This window comes from Ictalurus furcatus, chromosome 9, assembly GCF_023375685.1.
Source record: "Ictalurus furcatus strain D&B chromosome 9, Billie_1.0, whole genome shotgun sequence".
Taxonomy (NCBI): domain Eukaryota; kingdom Metazoa; phylum Chordata; class Actinopteri; order Siluriformes; family Ictaluridae; genus Ictalurus; species Ictalurus furcatus.
Window position 1 is genome coordinate 1,395,873 of NC_071263.1, and position 24,116 is coordinate 1,419,988.

Here is a 24,116-nt window from a genome sequence, read left to right on the forward strand (position 1 = left end):
TTTTTCGAGTTAGGAACTAGATGATCATCAGATGAAAAAAGCTAACAACCAAGTTAACAAACTAACTTAAACGACTAATTAAATGGCGTAAATATTTTGCAGAACGTGAAGCTGCTCCAAAAGAAAAGGCAAAACCTGAACCTGCTCCAAAGGAGAAGGTTAAACTTGAACCTGCTCCAAAAGAGAAGGCAAAACCAGAACCGTCTCTAAAAGAAGAGGCAAAACCTAAACCTGCTCCAAAAGAGAAGGCAAAAGATGAACCTGTTCCAAAAGAGAGAGTAAAACCAGAGCCTTCTCGAAAAAGAGAGGCAAAACCTGAACGTGCTCCAAAAGAAGTGACAAAACCTTTTCCAAAAGAGAAGGCCAAACTTGAAGCTGTCCCAAAAGACAAGGTAAAGCCTGAAGCTGTTCAGAAAGAGAAGACCAAACCTGAATCTTCTCCAAAAGAAGAGGCAAAACCCAAACCTACTCCAAAAGAAAAGGCTAAACCTGACTCTATTCCAAAAGAGAAGGCCAAGCCTGAACCTGTTCCAAAGGAGAAGGTAAAACCAGAACCTGCTCCAAAAGAGAAGACAAAACCAGAACCTGTTCCAAAAGACAAGGCTAAACCCGACTCTGTTCTAAAAGAGAAGGCCAAGCCTGAACCTTCTCCAGAAGAGAAGGTAATAGCTGAACGTTCTCCAAAAGAGAAGGAACCTGCTCCAAAAGAGAAGGCAAAACCTCAACCTATTCCAAAAGAAAAGGCCAAACTTGAACCTACTCCAAAAAAGAAGGTAAAACCAGAACCTGAACCTACTCTAAAAGAAGTAACAAAACGGAAACCAGTTCAAAAAGAGAAGGCAATACCTGAACCTCCTCCAAAAAAAGAGACAAAACCCAAACCTACTCCAAAAGAAAAGGCTAAACCCGACTCTGTTCCAAAAGGGAAGGCCAAGCCTGAACCTGTTCCAAAGGAGAAAGCAAAACCGGACACTGCTCCAAAAAAGAAGGCAAAACCAGAACCTGTTCCAAAGGAGAAGGCAAAACCAGAACCTGCTCCAAAAGAGAAGGCAAAACCAGAACCTGCTCCAAAAGAGAAGGCAAAACCAGAACCTGCTCCAAAAGAGAAGGCAAAACCAGAACCTGTTCCAAAAGAGAAGGCAAAACCAGAACCTGCTCCAAAAGAGAAGGCAAAACCAGAACCTGTTCCAAAGGAGAAAGCAAAACCTGAACCTGCTCCAAAAGAGAAGGTAACACCTGAACCTGTTCCAAAAGAGAAGGCAAAACCAGAACCTGTTCCAAAAGAGAAGGCAAAACCAGAACCTGCTCCAAAAGAGAAGGCAAAACCTGAACCTGTTCCAAAAGACAAGGCAAAACCAGAACCTGTTCCAAAAGAGAAGGCAAAACCAGAACCTGCTCCAAAAGAGAAGGCAAAACCAGAACCTGTTCCAAAAGAGAAGGCAAAACCAGAACCTGCTCCAAAAGAGAAGGCAAAACCAGAACCTGCTCCAAAAGAGAAGGCAAAACCTGAACCTGTTCCAAAAGAGAAGGCAAAACCAGAACCTGTTCCAAAAGAGAAGGCAAAACCAGAACCTGTTCCAAAACAGAAGGCAAAACCAGAACCTGCTCCAAAAGAGAAGGTAACACCTGAACCTGCTCCAAAAGAGAAGGCAAAACCTGAACCTGTTCCAAAAGAGAAGGCAAAACCAGAACCTGCTCCAAAAGAGAAGGCAAAACCAGAACCTGCTCCAAAACAGAAGGCAAAACCTGAACCTGTTCCAAAAGAGAAGGCAAAACCAGAACCTGTTCCAAAAGAGAAGGCAAAACCAGAACCTGTTCCAAAAGAGAAGGCAAAACCAGAACCTGCTCCAAAAGAGAAGGCAAAACCAGAACCTGTTCCAAAAGAGAAGGCAAAACCAGAACCTGTTCCAAAAGAGAAGGCAAAACCAGAACCTGCTCCAAAAGAGAAGGCAAAACCAGAACCTGTTCCAAAAGAGAAGGCAAAACCAGAACCTGTTCCAAAAGAGAAGGCAAAACCTGAACCTGTTCCAAAAGAGAAGGCAAAACCAGAACCTGTTCCAAAAGAGAAGGCAAAACCAGAACCTGCTCCAAAACAGAAGGCAAAACCTGAACCTGTTCCAAAAGAGAAGGCAAAACCTGAACCTGTTCCAAAAGAGAAGGCAAAACCAGAACCTGCTCCAAAAGAGAAGGCAAAACCAGAACCTGTTCCAAAAGAGAAGGCAAAACCAGAACCTGCTCCAAAAGAGAAGGCAAAACCAGAACCTGCTCCAACAGGAAGGGCCAAACCCGAACCTGCTCCAAAAGAGAAGGCAAAACCAGAACCTGCTTCAAAAGAGAAGGAAAAACCTGAACCTGTTCCAAAAGATAAGGCAAAACCAGAACCTGCTTCAAAAGAGAAGGCAAAACCTGAACCTGTTTCAAAAGAGAAGGCAAAACCAGAACCTGCTCCAACAGAAAGGGCCAAACCAGAACCTGCTCCAAAAGAGAAGGCAAAACCAGAACATGTTCCTAAAGAGAAGGCAAAACCAGAACCTGTACCAAAAGAGAAGGCAAAACCAGAACCTGCTCCAAAAGAGAAGGCAAAACCAGAACCTGCTCCAAAAGAGAAGGCAAAACCAGAACCTGTTCAAAAAGAGAAAGCAAAACCTGAACCTGTTCCAAAAGAGAAGGCAAAACCAGAACCTGTTCCTAAAGAGAAGGCAAAACCAGAACCTGTTCCTAAAGAGAAGGCAAAACCAGAACCTGCTCCAAAAGAGAAGGCAAAACCAGAACCTGTTCCTAAAGAGAAGGCAAAACCAGAACCTGCTCCAAAAGAGAAGGCAAAACCAGAACCTGTTCCAAAACAGAAGGCAAAACCAGAACCTGCTCCAAAAGAGAAGGCAAAACCTGAACCTGCTCCAAAAGAGAAGGCAAAACCAGAACCTGTTCCTAAAGAGAAGGCAAAACCAGAACCTGTTCCAAAAGAGAAGGCAAAACCAGAACCTGCTCCAAAAGAGAAGGCAAAACCTGAACCTGTTCCTAAAGAGAAGGCAAAACCAGAACCTGTTCCAAAAGAGAAGGCAAAACCAGAACCTGTTCCTAAAGAGAAGGCAAAACCTGAACCTGTTCCTAAAGAGAAGGCAAAACCAGAACCTGTTCCAAAAGAGAAGGCAAAACCAGAACCTGTTCCAAAAGAGAAGGCAAAACCAGAACCTGTTCCTAAAGAGAAGGTAACACCTGAACCAGCCCCAAAAGAGAAGGTAACAGCTAAACCTGCTCCAAAAGAGAAGGCAAAACCAGAACCTGTTTCTAAAGAGAAAGCAAAACCTGAACCTGTTCCAAAAGAGAAGGCAAAACCTGAACCTGTTCCAAAAGAGAAGGCAAAACCAGAACCTGTTCCTAAAGAGAAGGCAAAACCTGAACCTGTTCCAAAACAGAAGGCAAAACCAGAACCTGTTCCAAAAGAGAAAGCAAAACCTGAACCTGTTCCAAAAGAGAAGGCAAAACCTGAACCTGTTCCAAAAGAGAAGGCAAAACCAGAACCTGTTCCAAAAGAGAAAGCAAAACCTGAACCTGTTCCAAAAGAGAAGGCAAAACCTGAACCTGTTCCAAAACAGAAGGCAAAACCAGAACCTGTTCCTAAAGAGAAAGCAAAACCTGAACCTGTTCCAAAAGAGAAGGCAAAACCTGAACCTGTTCCAAAAGAGAAGGCAAAACCTGAACCTGTTCCAAAAGAGAAGGCAAAACCAGAACCTGTTCCTAAAGAGAAGGCAAAACCAGAACCTGTTCCAAAACAGAAGGCAAAACCAGAACCTGTTCCTAAAGAGAAGGCAAAACCAGAACCTGTTCCTAAAGAGAAGGTAACACCTGAACCAGCTCCAAAAGAGAAGGTAACAGCTAAACCTGTTCCAAAAGAGAAGGCAAAACCAGAACCTGTTCCTAAAGAGAAGGCAAAACCAGAACCTGTTCCAAAACAGAAGGCAAAACCAGAACCTGTTCCTAAAGAGAAGGCAAAACCAGAACCTGTTCCTAAAGAGAAGGTAACACCTGAACCAGCTCCAAAAGAGAAGGTAACAGCTAAACCTGCTCCAAAAGAGAAGGCAAAACCTGAACCTGTTCCTAAAGAGAAGGTAACACCTGAACCAGCTCCAAAAGAGAAGGTAACAGCTAAACCTGCTCCAAAAGAGAAGGCAAAACCAGAACCTGTTCCTAAAGAGAAAGCAAAACCTGAACCTGTTCCAAAAGAGAAGGCAAAACCTGAACCTGTTCCAAAAGAGAAGGTAACACCTGAACCAGCTCCAAAAGAGAAGGTAACAGCTAAACCTGCTCCAAAAGAGAAGGTAACACCTGAGCCTGCTCCAAAAGAAAAGGCAAAACCAGAACCTGCTCCAAAAGAGAAGGCAAAACCAGAACCTTTTCCAAAAGAGAAGGCAAAACCAGAACCTGTTCCAAAAGAGAAGGCAAAACCAGAACCTGTTCCAAAAGAGAAGGCAAAACCAGAACCTGTTCCAAAACAGAAGGCAAAACCAGAACCTTTTCCAAAAGAGAAGGCAAAACCAGAACCTGCTCCAAAAGAGAAGGCAAAACCAGAACCTGTTCCAAAAGAGAAGGCAAAACCAGAACCTGCTCCAAAACAGAAGGCAAAACCAGAACCTGTTCCAAAAGAGAAGGCAAAACCAGAACCTGCTCCAAAAGAGAAGGCAAAACCAGAACCTGTTCCAAAAGAGAAGGCAAAACCTGAACCTGCTCCAAAAGAGAAGGCAAAACCAGAACCTGCTCCAAAAGAGAAGGCAAAACCAGAACCTGTTCCAAAAGAGAAGGCAAAACCAGAACCTGCTCCAAAAGAGAAGGCAAAACCAGAACCTGCTCCAAAAGAGAAGGCAAAACCTGAACCTGTTCCAAAAGAGAAGGCAAAACCAGAACCTGTTCCAAAAGAGATGGCAAAACCAGAACCTGTTCCAAAACAGAAGGCAAAACCAGAACCTGCTCCAAAAGAGAATGTAACACCTGAACCTGCTCCAAAAGAGAAGGCAAAACCAGAACCTGCTCCAAAAGAGAAGGCAAAACCAGAACCTGTTCCAAAAGAGAAGGCAAAACCTGAACCTGTTTCAAAAGAGAAGGAAAAACCAGAACCTGTTCCTAAAGAGAAGGCAAAACCAGAACCTGTTCCAAAAGTGAAGGCAAAACCAGAACCTGTTCCAAAAGAGAAGGCAAAACCAGAACCTGTTCCTAAAGAGAAGGCAAAACCAGAACCTGCTCCAAAAGAGAAGGCAAAACCAGAACCTGTTCCAAAAGAGAAGGCAAAACCTGAACCTGTTCCAAAACAGAAGGCAAAACCTGAACCTGTTCCTAAAGAGAAGGCAAAACCAGAACCTGCTCCAAAAGAGAAGGCAAAACCAGAACCTGTTCCAAAAGAGAAGGCAAAACCTGAACCTGTTCCAAAAGAGAAGGCAAAACCTGAACCTGTTCCTAAAGAGAAGGCAAAACCAGAACCTGCTCCAAAAGAGAAGGCAAAACCAGAACCTGCTCCAAAAGAGAATGCAAAACCAGAACCTGTTCCAAAACAGAAGGCAAAAACAGAACCTGCTCCAAAAGTGAAGGCAAAACCAGAACCTGTTCCAAAAGAGAAGGCAAAACCAGAACCTGCTCCAAAAGAGAAGGTAACACCAGAACCTGCTCCAAAACAGAAGGCAAAACCAGAACCTGCTCCAAAAGACAAGGCAAAACCAGAACCTGTTCCAAAAGAGAAGGCAAAACCAGAACCTGTTCCTAAAGAGAAGGCAAAACCAGAACCTGTTCCAAAAGAGAAGGCAAAACCAGAACCTGCTCCAAAAGAGAAGGCAAAACCAGAACCTGTTCCAAAAGAGAAGGAAATACCTGAACCTGCTCCAAAAGAGAAGGCAAAACCAGAACCTGTTCCTAAAGAGAAAGCAAAACCAGAACCTGCTCCAAAAGAGAAGGCAAAACCAGAACCTGCTCCAAAAGAGAAGGCAAAACCAGAACCTGCTCCAAAAGAGAAGGCAAAACCCGTACCTTCTCCTAGGAAAGGTATTCTTGGTTTTCTATAATATTCATTTTTGCTGAGCACCAATTTAACAACTAAGTTACCAGTTATAAATGATTAGAAATCGGTTAAAGGGTGAAACTCTACACGTTAAATGAATTTGTTTATTTTATGATGGACAAATTTTATTTGTTTTATTTTATGCTGTGTGGGTGGTTGTATTGTTGATGGCAAGATATTTCCATTTTTGCTTCCATGTCATTTAAAATGTCATTTGGGAGAACGGAAAGGATTTATGAAGCAATAACTCAAGCCAATAACAAAGAGAAACTTTACATTAGTAAGAAAACCGGAGCGGGTTGATTTGCTCACACTCTTTGTTTTGTCAAGTTCACACATCTTATAGATTCACTCTCGTACAGGAAGCCTAAAGTGCTAAATTTCAGGCAGAACCCACCAATAATAATGTATAATCTGCAATGGTTTACAGGAACAAAGGAACAGGCAAAACCTGAACCTGTTCCTAAAGGTACAGTACTCTGGGTTTAGTAAGTATGGTAGTTTCATACTTAGGGATACCCGATTGAATAACCAAGTTCTGCCTCTTTCGACTATGATTATGGCTGAATCATTACATTTTCATATTTCAGAGGCTGAAGTTTCCAAGGACAAGGCCAAACCAGTCCCAGTAAAAGGTATGAATATTTATCAAATGTGACTAGAGAAAATAAGGCATCCATTTAAGAATAGTAACCTGAATAGTTCAGCTGAAGTTGCCAAGTAGCCTAAACCAGAACGCGTGAAGAAGGGCATGTGGAATATGACAGCATGCACTATAGATATTCATTTACAACGTGTAACACTAAGTAACAGTGGACACAAAATGTCTGAAAAATACAAAACAGTGTTTACGCCTAATGTTAAAGTGCTTAAAGGGTAAGAATTTGTTATAGTTGTCAAAGAAAAGGCAAAACCCGAACATTCACCAAAGAAAGATTAAGCTTTTGTTTGCTAGTTTTCTCTTGTTAGGATAGCATTTGTTGGCTAGTTTTCTCTTGTTAGGATAGCATTTGTTTGCTAGTTTTCTCTTGTTAGGATAGCATTTGTTGGCTAGTTTTCTCTTGTTACGATAGCATTTGTTTGCTAGTTTTCTCTTGTTAGGATAGCATTTGTTGGCTAGTTTTCTCTTGTTAGGATAGCATTTGTTTGCTAGTTTTCTCTTGTTAGATTAGCCTTTGTTTGCAAGTTTTCTCTTGTTAAGTTAGCTTTTGTTTGCTAGTTTTCTCTTGTTAGGATAGCTTTAGTTTGCTAGTTTTCTCTTGTTAGGATAGCATTTGTTTGCTAGTTTTCTCTTGTTAGGATAGCATTTGTTTGCTAGTTTTCTCTTGTTAAGATAGCTTTTGTTTGCTAGTTTTCTCTTGTTAGGATAGCATTTGTTTGCTAGTTTTCTCTTGTTAAGTTAACTTTTGTTTGCTAGTTTTCTCTTGTTAAGTTAGCTTTAGTTTGCTAGTTTTCTCTTGTTAAGATAGCTTTAGTTTGCTAGTTTTCTCTTGTTAAGATAGCTTTTGTTGGCTAGTTTTCTCTTGTTAGGATAGCATTTGTTTGCTAGTTTTCTCTTGGTAGATTAGCTTTTGTTGGCTAGTTTTCTCTTGTTAGGATAGCATTTGTGTGATAGTTTTCTCTTGTTAGTTAGCTTTAGTTTTCTAGTTTTCTCTTGTTAGGTTAGCTTTTGTTTGCTAGTTTTCTCTTGTTAGGATAGCTTTAGTTTGCTAGTTTTCTCTTGTTAGTTAGCTTTTGTTTGATAGTTTTCTCTTGTTAGGTTAGCTTTTGTTTGCTAGTTTTCTCTTGTTAGGTTAGCTTTTGTTTGATAGTTTTCTCTTGTTAGGATAGCTTTAGTTTGCTAGTTTTCTCTTGTTAGATTAGCTTTTGTTTGCTAGTTTTCTCTTGTTAAGATAGCTTTAGTTTGCTAATTTTCTCGTGTTAAGTTAGCGTTTGTTTGCTAGTTTTCTCTTGTTAGGATAGCATTTGTTTGATAGTTTTCTCTTGTTAGTTAGCTTTTGTTTGATAGTTTTCTCTTGTTAGGTTAGCTTTTGTTTGATAGTTTTCTCTTGTTAGGTTAGCTTTTGTTTGCTAGTTTTCTCTTGTTAGGTTAGCTTTTGTTTGATAGTTTTCTCTTGTTAGGATAGCTTTAGTTTGCTAGTTTTCTCTTGTTAAGATAGCTTTAGTTTGCTAATTTTCTCGTGTTAAGTTAGCGTTTGTTTGCTAGTTTTCTCTTGTTAGGTTAGCTTTTGCTCACTAGTTTGTGTTCGCTTACTAGGTTAGACCTTTTTTTTGTGGCTAGTTTGCTTTCACTTGTTAGGATAGCTTTTGCTCTCTACTTTGCTTTCATTTGCCAGATTAGCCTTTCCTCTGTAGCTTTCACTTGCTACTGTGGGTTGGCATTCGCTCAGACTACCATTCATGCGAGAAGCCATACTTTTGATCCACAAAGTTTCTCCCACAGCTCACAGAGAACCACCACTGGGCCATAAATATGGCCTCAATTACACTGATTGCATTTTCTCTCAGCTGTAATTCACTTTGCATAAATAAAATAGGACAATACTGATGAGGTTACCAGCTAAATGAAGAAGTTCTATGGGTGCCTCATAAAAAAATCACCTAGTCTATTAGTTTTTTTTTTTTTTAATACAGAATTGTTGGACAGTGGTCATTTATTTTGCTATGTAATTTTGCAAGTAAAAGAGATTTCTTAGAGAAAAAAAATGAAACAACAGAAATAGTGCCTCAAAAAGCTATATCTGGTCAGTCTTAATTCACTAAGTCACAAAATATAGCTTTAATATATTTTAACACATAAAAAAGGAAAAAAAAGCGCTGTACATTCGCATTTAAACACTACAGAAGAATTACAGAATAAATGTTTGAAATTTCAGTCTGCATTTTATATGTAATGCATAAAAACAGCAGGTATACTTTCAAAGGTCACTATTATATAAAATAACTTTATTTTTCATACAGCAACTGTAACTGCGAAAGAAAAGGCAGAACCAATTCCTTCCAAGAGAGGTATGTACACACAAAATAATCCAGCCAGCCAATCTCTGACTGTATTCAATGAGTCATATTTTCACTTCTTTACACTTCTGTCTAGATTTTAGTCTTAGAAAAAAAGACAAGATAATTACACATAATTCGTATAAAAAAAAAAGAGCCCTGTTGCAGCAGATCAATTTACGACTTAATATTTCCTCTCTGACAGAGCCTGAAGTCGTGAAAGAAACACAGATCCCTGTGGTATATCCCAGTGCCAAAGGTACACTTGTGTGGTTTTAACTTTCTGAGCATAACTCATTTATTAGTTTGTTTATTAGATTAGATTTTAGTCCTCTGAGATTGTACTGAGAATTTAGGTCTGTGTTTGTAGGTTAAGAATCAGACCAGCTGTAGACATAATATACATATTTTGAAGATGCAATAAATATGTATCAATATGCAGTTCAAATAGTCAGATAGGACGCATTATAAAACGGTTATTAAATAGATTTATTGAATTTGTTAAAATATCTTGTCTGTACACACAGATATCGCCATGGAAGTGGAGCTCCTGAAAGCCATCAACCAAAAACTGTCCATTCTGGATTTATTAAGGAAAGACATCGGTGAAATAAGAACCGATCTGGAGGTCACTCAAAGCCAAATCGATCGATTAAGGATGGACAACCGGACGCTCAAAGGTTTTAACAAAAAATATTCTTACATATAGGGAGCACGGTGGCTTATTGGTTAGCACGTTTGCCTCACACCTCTGGGGTTTGGGGTTCAAATCTCGTGTGTGCTGAGTGATGGAGAATTTTGCATGTTCTCCCCGTGCTTCTAGGGTTTTGTCTGGGTACTCTGGTTTCCTCCCCCATTTTAGACTGATAGACATTTCCAAATTGTCCATAGTGTGTGTGATTGTGCCCTGTGATGGGTTGGCAAACCCGTCCAGGGTGTCCTCCACCTTGTGCCCAGAGTTCCCTTAGATAGGCTCCAGGCTCCCCGTGACCCCGTGTATAGGATAAATAGTACAGAAAAAGGATGGAGGGATGGGTGGAGAATCTTACGATTCTTACAGTATATATGGACATTAATATTTCTAAATACTTATAAAGGATTCGAATGAATTCAATTCAAATGCGACCAAATAGTTTAGTTTCTGTAGTTTTAACCGTCTGTTTGTTTATTTATTTATAACTACTAATGCTCATCTTTTTCCATGAAGAGATTTTTGGCTGGTGGACTGTTTCTCAATCCAGCAGTGACATTAAGGTGTTTAAATCCTCACCAATAGTGCTGTACCTGATACACTCGTCCCACAGCAACACATCCAGTAAACTACCATGTCAGTGCCACTGCTGATCCATAACCCAAGTCATATCTGCCCAGCCCTCTTTACTTAGAATGGATTAGACAAACTGGGCATAAAACCATTCTATAGTCAGTAACTGTACACCCATAACTTGTTCTTGTACAAATAGGTGCATCTAATAAAATGGCTAACAAGGGTAGATATGTGTTATGGTTATACAGTATGTTCATGATTGAAATAATTAATTCTAAAAACATTATATATATATATATATATATATATATATATATATATATATATATATATATATATATATATATATATATATTTCTGTTACAGAGCCCAAGGAATTCAAGGAGAAAGCAAAGCCTGCAGTGATGAAGAAAAGTTTGTATTAGAAAACTGGCACACTACACATGTACAAGTTAAAATAAATAAATAAATAAATAAAACCCAAAAGACATGGTTAGTTAAAATGAATGAACAACAAGAATGAATATTTTCTGAATACAGCACATAAGCACTGAGTTTTATTCTTCTTATACCACAGCAACCAATGATTACCAATGATTATACTTCTTCAGTAGTTAAAGATTTAACTCCTACCTCTTTTTAAATTTATTTATTTATTTATTTATTTATTTTTACATTTATAGTTATCTTAATGTTATTTCTTGGTGTGCTAACAAACGTAACCACTGTAACGAAAGTAAAGCTGTTCATTGAGGTTGTCGGTCACAGGAAAGTCTTCAGGACAGAGAAGTTCGGGGTTTTTATGGTTTCTTGATTACTATAAATAAATAAATAAATAACAGAACCGTGTGTTGTTTTTTTAAATTTAATAACAAATTAATTTTTGACACATTGCTGTGGTTTAAGAGGAATACAACACTGTTTTGTGATGAATTGTTGATTATTTTCCTATAATAGCACACCATGTCATGTTTTATTCATTACTTATAAAGTATATGAACTGAAAATGTAAACTGAAAAATTAAAGCAGGGAAAAGAGTAGAGAACTCTAACATACTATCATGCCAATACAGTGCATGGCCTAATTATCACTTTGAAGTGTGTCATAAATATATTTAGTGTGTATTGGCTTGCTTTCCAAGGCTTCATACCATGTACAGTAATAACACATATACATCTTACTTAAGATTAATCTGAGGTTACAGTATTTCCTCTTTAAAAGTAAAGGTACATTTTTCTTTAATATTAAGTCCAACAACTAAGATCCTTGCATTCTCTCAAATCTTTATTTATTCATCTCTATTTTCCTGTCAGGACCTGGACCCTTGAAAGAGAAGCTTAAAGTATCTACTGTGGTTAAAGGTAATCTCTAATCTCAAGACCACAATCGACACGCAACGTCGTGCTCGTTGCTTTATTTATACTTTATGGGTTGATCTTGAATCGGTTTGCTTCTTTCAGGACGTGAGGCTCTGAAAAACCTCACGAAAGCAGCCACTGTGAAGAAAGGTATGTATAATAAAATGAGATTTAAGACATCCGGGCGAAGTGTAGATTGTAAAAACTGATCAGAAGTTTCTCTTCATACAGGGCGGGTGCTAAAGAACATCACTAAAGCAGCATTTGGAAAGAAAGGTAGCTGTGTGGTTTACACCCTCGGGGAATTTGAAAGATGTACAGTACTGTGCAAAAGTTTTAGGCACCCTATAGGTTTTAGTACAAACTTTCTTTTATTTATTTATTTATTTTATGACTTCTACATTATCGGGTCAGTACAAAAACATTTTAGATTTCCAACATTTTAGTTTTCTAGCACAAAATTGCAGTAAAATGTTTGTATGTCAGTAAAGAAAGCAGCATATTATGTAAGAGACACTTTTTTTTTTTTAAGCAAAGGGTCGTCACATGAAATACCGACTTTGTTCCATGCATTACTGTTTACTGCGCTTTATAGTGGGGTTTTTTTTCCATGTTGAAACATTTAATTTAATTATTTCTGAAGGCATCTTTGCTCTATTTTTTTGTTCAAATCAAACAACTGTTTTTGTTTTTGTTTTTGTGTCATTAATCCTTTTTGCTCTAGAAGAACAAGCTCCGAAAGAAAGGGTCAGGCTTGAACATCAAAAGAAAGGTAAAATTATCCCTTAGTTCTAACAAATAAATGTATAAAGTCATTGTAAAAAAAAAAAAACTTTAATTCAGCTTCCTTCCTGATCGCAGCAATTTCACTTAACTCCTCTTTTTGATTTAGGATATATGTGAATTTGTATTTATGTAAATCACTTTCTTTATAAAAGAAATTCCAAAAAAGAAAATCACCCCAGTGGAGAAGCTTCCAGAAAAAGGTACCATGTCTTTGCCTGTATTTCATTTTGATGCTATTATACACTAACTTAATAACATGAATACTACTACTACTATTACTACTACTACTACTACTACTACTACTACTAATACTACTACTACTACTAATACTACCTCACACCTCCAGGGTCGGGGGTTCGGTTCCCACCGTGGCCCTGTGTGTGTGGAGTTTGCATGTTCTCCCCGTGCTGCGGGGGTTTCCTCTGGGTACTCCGGTTTCCTCCCCCAGTCCAAACACATGCATGGTAGGCTGATTGGCGTGTCCAAAGTGTCCGTAGTGTATGAATGGGTGTGTGAGTGTGTATGTGATTGTACCCTGCGATGGATTGGCACCTTGTCCAGGGTGTACCCCGCCTTGTGCCCCATGCTCCCTGGGATAGGCTCCAGGTTCCCTGTGACCCTGAAGGAAGGATAAGCGGTATAGAAGATGGATGGATAATAATAATAATAATAATAATAATGTTATATTTAATAGATATTCAGTATAATTTGTCTTTTTATTGTAGAAAAACCCACCGAGATGACGTTGTCTGAAAAGAAGGAAACAAAAGGTAAATCACATCGAGGTTCGATCAACATATATTGAATGACAGTTTTATTAATTAAATATTATTAAGGTTAGTAGTCACTAACGTGTTCCATTCGTAATTGTTTTATTAGATGATACTGAGGTGACCAAGGGTCCTGAACCAGCAGAAGAGGGTAATATCTTATTTATTTGTTTATTTGTTTGTATTTATTTATTTATTTATTTATTTATCAGATATACCATTCTCAAAATGTCCAGTCTCTTTTGCGGTACGAAATCGATCAGGTCTCTTAGCTGTTGTGTTTTAAAAGATAATAATCCAGTCCAGCATTTTGTTCTCATCACATATTCCAGCCTTTGGCGGAAGAGTTTACAGTAGAATTCATTCCAACACGTGTACATAGAGTGTCGTAAATTTGTGTCCTGCTAACTTGCTAGCTAAACGTGTGGTAGATATTAGGATAATTACCTAGATGAATCTTCAGCTTGATCTAAAGCCTCACAGGGGACACAGAGAAACTTTATCTACAGTATTTGTTAGTATATGGTACAGGCTTTACACAACTATCTGACTAAAACTTACCGGGTAAAACCGACAGTCATTTAGGCACTGAGAATAAAGCGATGAACATTTAAGATCATTTAATTTCCAGGTGTTTTGGGATCTAAACCCTACAGGGGTGTCGACCAGGTAGATAAAAGCTGTAGTGCCCTTCCCATGTTTTGATTTTAGGCTAAAACGTGATGAGCTAGTTAGTTAGTTAATTCATTGCATTAATACAGACTAAGAGACATAAATGAGTGTATGGAAGGGATAAAGTTCCTGAACTTACTTGTCCTGGGCTACTGATTTTTCCACCCCTGAGACCTGGCTGGACATTTGAAATACTTTCTCATCAGGAAAACTGCTCAGTGTGTTCTTTGACTCAACATGATCACTAAAAAAGCTCCACGTTGTCTCCTTCTTCAGAAGAAGTCCCCTACTTCCAGTGTTTCTACGTGGATGAATATGATATCCAGTATCCCTTCTTCCCCTTTTCACCATCTTTCTTATGAGGGTCACCTGCATCAGCTTGTCCACATCTGTATTAAATACAATGGCCTTCAAAGGTTACTGATACACAGCTGGTCCTCAATGATGTAATCAAGGAGGTCGAGGACGATTATTTTTAATGAGCTGGACGAGCTTTCGATAACGGGACAATACAGGCAATTCCATGTACTGTCTAATTGTGTGTCTTGTTCTAGATATGTTCATGTTACTGTAGGTTTAGTTTTCAGGTATTTCAGATAGGTCCGTTGTATCAGTAATACGGAATATAAATCGCACACCGTGGACGCAGTTCGAGTTAAACGACTTTGTACTTCCTGTTTCGCGTTTTTACACTGAATGTAAGTCTTAAAAGGAACGGCAGAACTGCGTGTCCACGAAAGCTCTGACAGACGACGACGACGACGGAAAAAGCGCTCGTCTGATCACAGAACGCTTTGCACTGTGTTAAAAGGCGAGGTTTTAATACCTGAACATACTTTGGTACTCGTGCCTCATTTTGATAGAGTGCTGATTCAAAGCATTCCACTATGTTCAATCAAAATGATGGATGAAACATGTTTCCTGAAAAAAAGCATCACAGTAATCGATGTTAATGCAGACAATGGAGGTGTAGTCAGTATATCTGAAGGATGGATTTGTGGGCTGTGACGTTTGCTGTACATTTTCCTCATCCTGCGTTCAACTCTATGCTTTTCAGTATCGTACATCTCCACTGAACTATTTGAAAAGGTACAACGGGGTCAGCGATTGTACAGGACGTGGTGTAAATCTTTCATTCAAATATAAAATCATATACAGACTTTCCCAAACCTAATCCTTGTAGCTGGATTTCGTATTATTTAAGTAACCAAAGCTACAAGCACTAACTCTTAGCTATTCGCGATTGTTCAACTGCGTAAATTCTTCCAGATGCGCGATTACGGGACCTTGATGTCGGATTATTCCTTCATCTTTTAAGGAAAGATAATGAATTTATTAATAAAGGTCACCCAGTGCCATCGTTATTTATTCACTGAACGGTTTAATCACGGAACTGTCATTTGAGGAAAAACATAGTAACTGGTGTTTACACGAATATTAAAACGTGACAAGTTACATTAGAAATATGTCCGCTGATGTGCGACGTTAACGTTAAGGAATAAAACACGACACAGCGTGCCGTTACGGTAAAATAATCACTGACGGGCTTGTTGTGATGCAGTCCAACACAAAGCACTAACAAAGAGTTAGTTACTACCGTGAAGTTGATTGTTTTCCTATAACAGCATGTCTTTAAGTGTTTTATTCGTCTTACATGAGAGAAATTTGCCGACGATGACATTTTTATTCGTTTGTAGTTGTGGAACGACCACGAAACAAGTTACTTCCTGTTAGTTACTTACTTATTATTGCAGCTATAAACATTTCTTTCCTTTTTCTTGAATGAAGATGCTGCTTGACGTGTTACTCATTTAAACTAAAAAGTCCCTCCACACTGAGGACTTTCCTGTGGTGGAGGAAAAGTTGTCATTTTACCTCTAATTTGTTAGAATAGAACTAATAACGTATTCGAATGAGTGTGTTGATATAAACGTGGCTTGCAGGCAGAGTTATAGTCAGGATTACTGTTATAGAAAATTAATCAACACCTTCTGACCAATCAGAATTGAGAATTCAGTAGCGCTGTGGTGTAAAGGACAATATCAACTCCAGCCGTTACTCCTGGTTTTGATCATTTGCTACAGGTATAAGCTTGGTTATAAGCCGTCCTGCTGCATTGACATCCTATTGCACAACCTACAACAGTTTAACCGACCAAAGGCAATCATTATTGATGCAATTGCGTTGACAATTTTGAGCATTTTGGGCCAATATTTCTTCCATGTATCGTTGTGTCGATGAATATTGGTTCTGATGAACAATATTTTAGATCATAGTTTGGCCCAAATTGACCAGAACCTCAAGAACACGTCATGAGTTCAGTCTGGAATGAGTCGATGTATCCTAAACGTAGACTGATTCCAAAAACGTCACACCATATCTGGAGAAATATTCCTTAAATTGCGTATGTTTTTTTGTTTTAATATCCTAGCACAATCACAGGCTGATTATGATATATCGGACACTTGCATCGTTACGACTCACAGATTTTGACCCTAGAGGTAAAGACTGTTGAGAGTTTGGACATCCAATAAGATGCAAGAATTTTGCAGAATATGATACGTCTGGGGAAATATCTAAGCTACATAATGACTGATAATGATCTCGGATCATTATTAAATGACTAATCACAAATTCTTCCTTTCTGGGAAACAATGACAACAACAGAAATCGTGTAAATATACATATTTCTTTTTTTAAAAAAATAATAATAATGATGTCTTGGCGTAACTGTATTTTTAAATACAGTGCATTTTCACTAAATATGTTGGTCTTATCTACTGTAATGTAAACAGTAGATGAAAACAGTTTTACGTAAGTAAACCCTACGTTTACGAAGACATTTTATTTTTATTTTTTGTCCTTTTACTGTTCACTTAAGAAAAAACTGTCACATATCACGGATTAACAGATTATGATTTATAATCTGTGCACAGTCTTTTTTTTAATTTTTTTTTTTTTAAATAACTTCATAAACAAAGCGGTGTAAAAGGAAGCACCGTTTTTGGGGATCTTTGTATTAAATGAAACAAGCTGAATATTTAATATAATATGCTTGTTTTGTAAGCTGTAGGTTGTTTTACGAGACGTTGAAGTCTAAGAAGGGCCACATTGATGTTGTACAAAGATGACATATACAGTGTGTGATTTAAGCCATGGTGCTCATCCCAGGCTTGGTTTAAATTGTTCAGATTCTCTATAAATACTGTATACTGTATACTGTATAACATGTGGCGTTTGTATTTCTATTTCTTTATTGTTCAGATTCTCAACAGAAATGCATGAGGTGTGTTTTCTGCTTTTGTGTCAAACTGCAGTATAAAAACACGGCTGATAAAATCGCATAGTAGGCGAACGTAATGTAATTAGTATAATTTTACAACTGCAGTTTCTTCTTTGCTGTTGGGTTATATATATACTCTCTGGTTCTTAAAGTGATGTCCGGGGTCCCACAGGGAGCCTGTGATTTGGTGGAAGTCACAACACAAGAACAAACAGGTCTATAAATAAGTTGAACTTGGACCTAAATGTGTTTTTTTGCCGTGGTAACTTCAACAATAAAAAGCTATCTGGCTCTTATAAATAGACAAAATATTATTGTATGTTTTTAATGAATTTAAATAATGTCCAGGAAATATGAATATGTACGGAGGAATTTATTTTACAGTTAAAGAGGTCCCTGAGTACAAAAAAAAAAGCTAAAATAATGCAATAATCTGCATTTATAATGTCGTTATTTTCAGCACAAGGTCTGAAACTTGTAAGAAATTCATAATTTTGCTTGGCGTCTCCCTTCAATAAATATTTATGAATACTCTGATATATCTTGAGTCATGATTTCTATAAATGCAGAATAAAACACGGTGCTTCATGATCCATAGATAACATGTATTCGTATTCTATTCGTAATTTACTCATATTTAATTCACTCACTTATATTGAAGAGGTGTGTGCAAATGTAGACTACTACTGTGATGTATTTTTCAAAAAATCATATTTAAATGACACGTTTGTAGACACATGGTGTTACGTTTCCATCCAATTTGCGGACCAACTTGTAACAAACTTTTGTCACCAGCAGGTGGCGACATCACATAGCGTTTATATACAGCATGCACAAATCGTGCCGCATGCTTGACGAAGAAAATGATAAAACAAAGGAATTGTACAACGTATTTAATTCTTAAAAATAAAATACAAGATAAAAGTGATACTGTTTCGAGTCACTGTTCATTGTTGGTGGCTCGAGAATAATAATAATAATAATGATGATAATAACAAATGTATTCTGAGGTATTTGATCCAGTCAATTGGTATGCATTACAGGATGCTTCATGAGGAAAAGGATTAGCATGCTAAGCACTTCCACACATCTTAGTGAAAAGCTCTGGCAGCAGCGATACCTCACTGAAACTGTCCCTTGAATTGGTGTCTAGGTTTATATAGTTTCATACACACCTAAAAATTTATTAAAACATGTAAAATGACATGTTTCGGGACATAAAATGTCCGACTCCGGTCGTAGCATTTTCTCTGTTGTATTGTTCGCCGCCATTTTGTTTTATCAAATGTGTTTTTATCCTAAATGCGAATGTCGTGTTCGCCTAAACGTGCTTCATAACATAGACCAAACTGTTTTGATTATAAAATCGAATAGATTTTGTAATAATAACTCACAGGAGATATACTCACCGGCCACTTTAATAGGAACACCTGAACCCATGCTCATTCGTCCAATTAGTCAAACGTGTGGCAAGAGCAAAGAGCTTCAGTTAATGCTCACATCAAATATCAGACTGATGGAAAAATATGATCTCAGCAGGCTTTGACCATGAGTCAAAGGGCTTTGAGTATTCGAGAGTGCCGATCTCCTGGGATTTTCACACGCAACGGTCTCACACAGAATGGCGTGAAAGACTGAAAACAGCCAGTGAGCAGTATTTCTGCAGGTGAAAACACCTTGTTGATGAGAGATATCAATGGCTTAAACCGACTGGACGGATACGATAACCACTCTTTACAGCTGTGGTGAGCAGAAAGGCATCTCAGAATGCACAACATGGTAAACAACAGCTGAAAAAACACATCAGGTTCTACTCCTGTCAGCTTAGAACAGGTATCTGACCCAAGCTCACCAAATTTATTTCTTTTTATTTTGTTTACAAAATTAACTATAAATAGGACTAAGCAGTGAAAAATGCAATGGATTAAGTATTCGGTGTGACTTTTTGCCTTTATAACTGCACAAGATCTCTGGAGTAGGCACGTTTTGCCTGAACAGTTCTTCTGGAGCATCACATTTGCTTCCTGTTTCTGCAGGTAACACCAGACAGCCTCCATGTTTCTATCTGAAACTTCTGAAATGAAATGACTTAATATCTTAAACTAAATATAAGGGGGAAAACTTTTTTGTTGTTGTTGTTAGTCCTTGTAATAATCAGTGGGTTTTTTTAAATCAGTTTTAGTAAATATCAATAGTTCTGTGCGGCAAAATCTTGCCTCTAACCTCATTATCAGTCTCATCAATCACTGCAGGCTTTGGTGTAATAATAAGTGCCACTACACTAAAGAATTTCCCATTGCAGACACACACATTCTGGTGCTGGAACGACGGACCGACTACAATCTGTCCATTGTCAACTGAAAATAGTTTTCCTTCCCTGTTAGTAGTTCCCATGGCAAACGTAGAGCAGCTCTAGGTTTTCCCAGACCTCCACTGACTCTTTTCTTTTCAGAAAGAATAAAAGGGGCTCGTTCCTTTCATGCCACTTGGCGAGAGCATCATCTGACAGTGATGTCACGCTCATGCTTAAAGCGTATTGGCTACAAGAGAACGGGCTACTCTCAGTCCATGAAGAGGAGACAAAATCGGCTTAAAGTTAGAGCAGCGGGATGCAAAGAGGAAAAAAAAAACAGATCAAGTCAAGGATTTTTTTTTTTACGATGCTTGGAGAGCATTCTGAAGCGGTGGAGAGACTTTCGGAGATGTTTGCTAATAATTGATTGGTTATATGATAATAGTTGTGATGTGATATTCAGGACACATAAACTTATCATAAACACTTCAGTAGTATTGTCATTGTCCTCTTGGAAAACCCTTCACATGGGGAAATTTGGGGGAAATGCTTTCTACTAGGAACTATGTTCCTGAATACTCGATTCCAAGAAAAGTATGTTTCAGTTACATTTTAACTTCTGGTTTCCCCTCAGAAATGAAAAGGAAACTTCATTTACACTTTCAGAAAACAGGGATAAAGCACTTCCTACTGAGCATTAGCATGCAGAGAGATAACATCGCAGTCTTGGGGGCCAAGCTGACAGACATTCAGCCCACATCAGACCACTAGCAAGCAATCCAAATAATAAAGATGACCTGAGCGCTCATTTGGCTTCGCCTCCAAAGCATGCCGTTGTGTTACAACCAATCATGTCCTCGCTAATCCTACTGACAGGTCCATATTAAGGTTAACAGATGGATCATTTAAAGTGCGTTATTACGGGTAGGACGACCTACATTCGGTCGGAATGCAGAATACTATGCCCCGATTAGCTTCCAGTTCAATTACGGTGCTTTTGTGAACGAATTAGTAGCCTGCTGTGAGATAACAGCACATTAGTTACATTCTATAGTGCACAAAGTAACAGGTTTTGGGAAAAGAAAACAGTACCACACAATGTTAGATTACGATCATGATCTGATATTGGCAAGCACAGTATTTTTGTTGTCGTTGTTTAAGACAAGGCACTACACGTAGAAATGACAATTTTGAAATGACAACGTCCAGATCAAAATTCAACTATAAAAATTCAGGTCTTTTCTCGGATTGTGGGATTTACAGAAGATATCAAAACCTCAACAGGAAAATGTTTATTGTGCTGGTTTTCTTCACTCTTTTCCACTGCATTATCCAAAACTTAGCAACTCTGATGAAGGTTTTAGGCTCCGCCCACTTGGCATAATCATGTCACGTCGTATGTCCTTGAAAAGCTTGTTTACTGTATATGTCAGGTTATGTGTCATTATGATGCACTACACTGCCCTCCACTAATATTGGCACCCTTATATGGTAAATATGAGCAAAGAAGGCTGTGGGAAAATTTATTAATTTGTTTAAAAAATTCACAAAAATACTCTGCTCTCATGGATATCAAACAACTGCAAACACAATACAGGTTTATAAAAAAAAATCTTTGTTAAATATAGGTGTGCAACAATTATTGGCACCCTTTTAGTCAATACTTTGTGATAGCTCCGTTTGCCAAGATAACAGCTCTGAGTCTTCTCCTATAACGCCTGATGAGGTTGGAGAATACATGGTGAGGGATCTGAGAGCGTTCCTCCGTACAGAATCTCTCCAGATCCTTCACGTTTCGAGGTCCACGCTGGTGGACTCTCCTCTTCAGTTCACCCCACAGGTTTTCTATGGGGTTCAGGTCAGGGGACTGGGATGGTCATGGCAGGACCTTGATTTTGTGGTCAGTAAACCATTTTTGTGTTGATTTTGATGATGTTTTGGATCATTGTCCTGCTGGAAGATCCAACCACGGCCCATTTGAAGCTTTCTGGCAGAGGCAGTCAGGTTTTCATTTAATATCTGTTGATATTTGATCGAGTCCATGATGCCATGTATCCTAACAAAATGTCCAGGTCCTCTGGCAGAAAAACAGACCCAAAACATTAAAGATCCTCCTCCATATTTAACCGTGGGCATGAGGTACTTTTCCATATGGCTACCTCTCTGTGTGCTCCAAAACCACCTCTGGTGTTTATTACCAAAAAGCTCTATTCTGGTTTCATCTGACCATAGAACCCGATCCCATTTGAAGTTCCAGTAGTGTCTGCAAACTGAAGACGCTCGAGTTTGTTTTTGGATGAGAGTAGAGGCTTTTTTCTTCAAACCCTTCCAAACAGCTTGTGGTGATGTAGGTGACTTCAGATTGTAGTTTTGGAGACTTTCTGACCCCAAGACACAACTAACTTCTGCAGTTCTCCAGCTGTGATCCTTGGAGATTTTTATCCACTCGAACCGTCCTCTTCACGGTGCGTTGAGACGATACAGACACACGTCCAATTCCAGGTCGATTCATAACATTTCCAGTGGACTGGAACTTCTTAATTATTGCCCTGATGGTGGAAATGGGCATTTTCAATGCTTGTGCTATTTTCTTATAGACACGCCCCATTGTGTGAAGCTCAACAACCTTTTTCCACACATCACAGCTATATTCCTTGGTCTAACTCATTGTTATGAATGACTACGGGAATTATGTGTTACCTCATATTTATACCCCTGTGAAACAGGAAGTCATGGTTGAAGAATTTCCTGTTCCTAAAAAAAAAATCCCTTTATCCCTTTATATTCACTTTATCATACATATCCACTTTTTTTCAGAACTTTTGTTTTTAGAATTTTTATAGGCAGGGTCTGAACCATAGCCATGCTGACCAAATCAATCGAATGACAATCCTATGTAATGACATCAGATAGATTATGTGATTACCTCTAAGCCAAGATGAATCGCCTCATGCCAAGCAAAGGTTATTACAGGTCATTCCCCTTGAACCGAGTGCACACCATAAGCACAAACCCAGTTTATATTCACAGATGTCAAGTGAAGACGCATTAAACAGAGGCCAGATTGTCCTCTTCCAGACTGCCCTTTTCAGCGCACTCAATAGTTGATAAAGTTGGCTAACACTAAATGGTCATGGAGGGGTTTTTTTTAATTAGTTGCCAATGTACAAAAGAAAAGACTAAGTCTGGAGTTTAGGCTGGATTCAAAGCATGATTGAAGTACTGGAATAGAAATGCAAATTTACTTGCCAGAGTAAAAAAAAAAAATTGAAAGAAAAGAAAAAAAGAAGGGGGAAAAAACACCAAAAGAAAGTAATGTGTACCAAATTGCAAACAGAAACAGAGAGAAGGTCTTGTTTAGCACACAGCTCGTAAAAATAATGATACATACTGAATGAAATAGGAGTGTAGTGGGTCATATTAATCTGATATCTTGATACAGCTGAACATCTACACTCACTGGCCACTTTAATAGGAACGCATCTACCCCTGCTCATTCGTGCATTTATCTAATTAGGCAATCATGTGGCAGCAACACAATGCATTAAAAAACATGCAACTACAGGTCAATATTTACATCAAACATCAAAACAGAGGAAATGTGGTCTCGGTGACTCTGACCGTGGCATGGTGGAAGTGTTTCAGAAGCTGCTGATCTCCTGGGATTTTCATACACAATAGTTTCAAGAGTTTGCATCGCAGCTCTGGGGTTGGGGGTTCGAATCCCTGTGCTTTGGGGGGTTTCCTCTGGGTACTCTGGTTTCCTCGCCAAGTCCAAAGATGGTTGGCGTTTCCAAATTGACCATAGTGTGTGAATGTGTGTACAATCATGCACAGGACTGGCACCCCGTCCAGGGTGTCCCCCACCTTGTGCCCTGAGAATAGGCTCCAGGCTCCTCTATGACCTTGTGTAGGATAAGAGGCATGGATGATGGATGGATGGATGGTTTAAGCTGACAGGAAGGCTATAGTCACTCAGAAAACCACTCTTTACAAACATGGTGGGCAGAAAAGCATCACAGAATGCACAAAACGTTGAGGTGGATGGGCTACAACAGCAGAAGAGAATGCAGAACATTCATCAATTTTATACATATATATATTTTTTTTACAATTAGCCATCCATCCATCTTCTATACCGCTTATCCTTTTCAGGGTCACGGGGAACCTGGAGCCTATCCCAGGGAGCATCGGGTACAAGGCGGGGTACACCCTGGACAGGGTGCTAATCCATCTCAGGGTACACTCACACACCCATTCATACACTACGGACACTTCAGACACGCCAATCAGACTACCATGCACGTCTTTGGACTGGGGGAGGAAACCGGAGTACCCGGAGGAAACCCCCGCAGCACGGGGAGAACATGCAAACTCCGCACACACAGGACCACGGTGGGAATCGAACCCCCAACCCTGGAGGTGTGAGGCGAACGTGCTAACCACTAAGCCACTGTGTGCCCCTATTATTATTATTATTATTATTATTATTATTATTATTATTAGTAGTAGTAGTAGTAGTAGTAGTAGTAGTAGTAGTAGTAGTAGTAGTAGTAGTAGTAGTAGTAGTAGTAGTAGTAGTAGTAGTACAGCCTTCTAAGTTTCTTTCAACCCGGTGTTGACTATTTTATCAAACTTAGCTATTT

General features: G+C 38.7%; 2 protein-coding genes across 2 annotated transcripts in view; one reads left to right on the plus strand and one right to left on the minus strand.

The window, feature by feature from the left end:
• si:ch211-266g18.10 (adhesive plaque matrix protein) overlaps positions 1-19,771 on the plus strand; it is a 37,331-nt gene extending 17,560 nt beyond the window's left edge. The window contains exons 18-20 of the mRNA XM_053632757.1: positions 103-1,131; positions 2,065-2,929; positions 19,630-19,771. Of these exons, the coding sequence (XP_053488732.1) occupies positions 103-1,131; positions 2,065-2,929; positions 19,630-19,771 (2,036 nt within the window). The remainder of the gene's footprint in view (positions 1-102; positions 1,132-2,064; positions 2,930-19,629) is intronic.
• The window catches only part of gnpnat1 (glucosamine-phosphate N-acetyltransferase 1), a 139,139-nt gene that overhangs the window by 27,949 nt on the left and 87,074 nt on the right, over positions 1-24,116 (minus strand). The gene's annotated exons all lie outside the window — the stretch shown is intronic.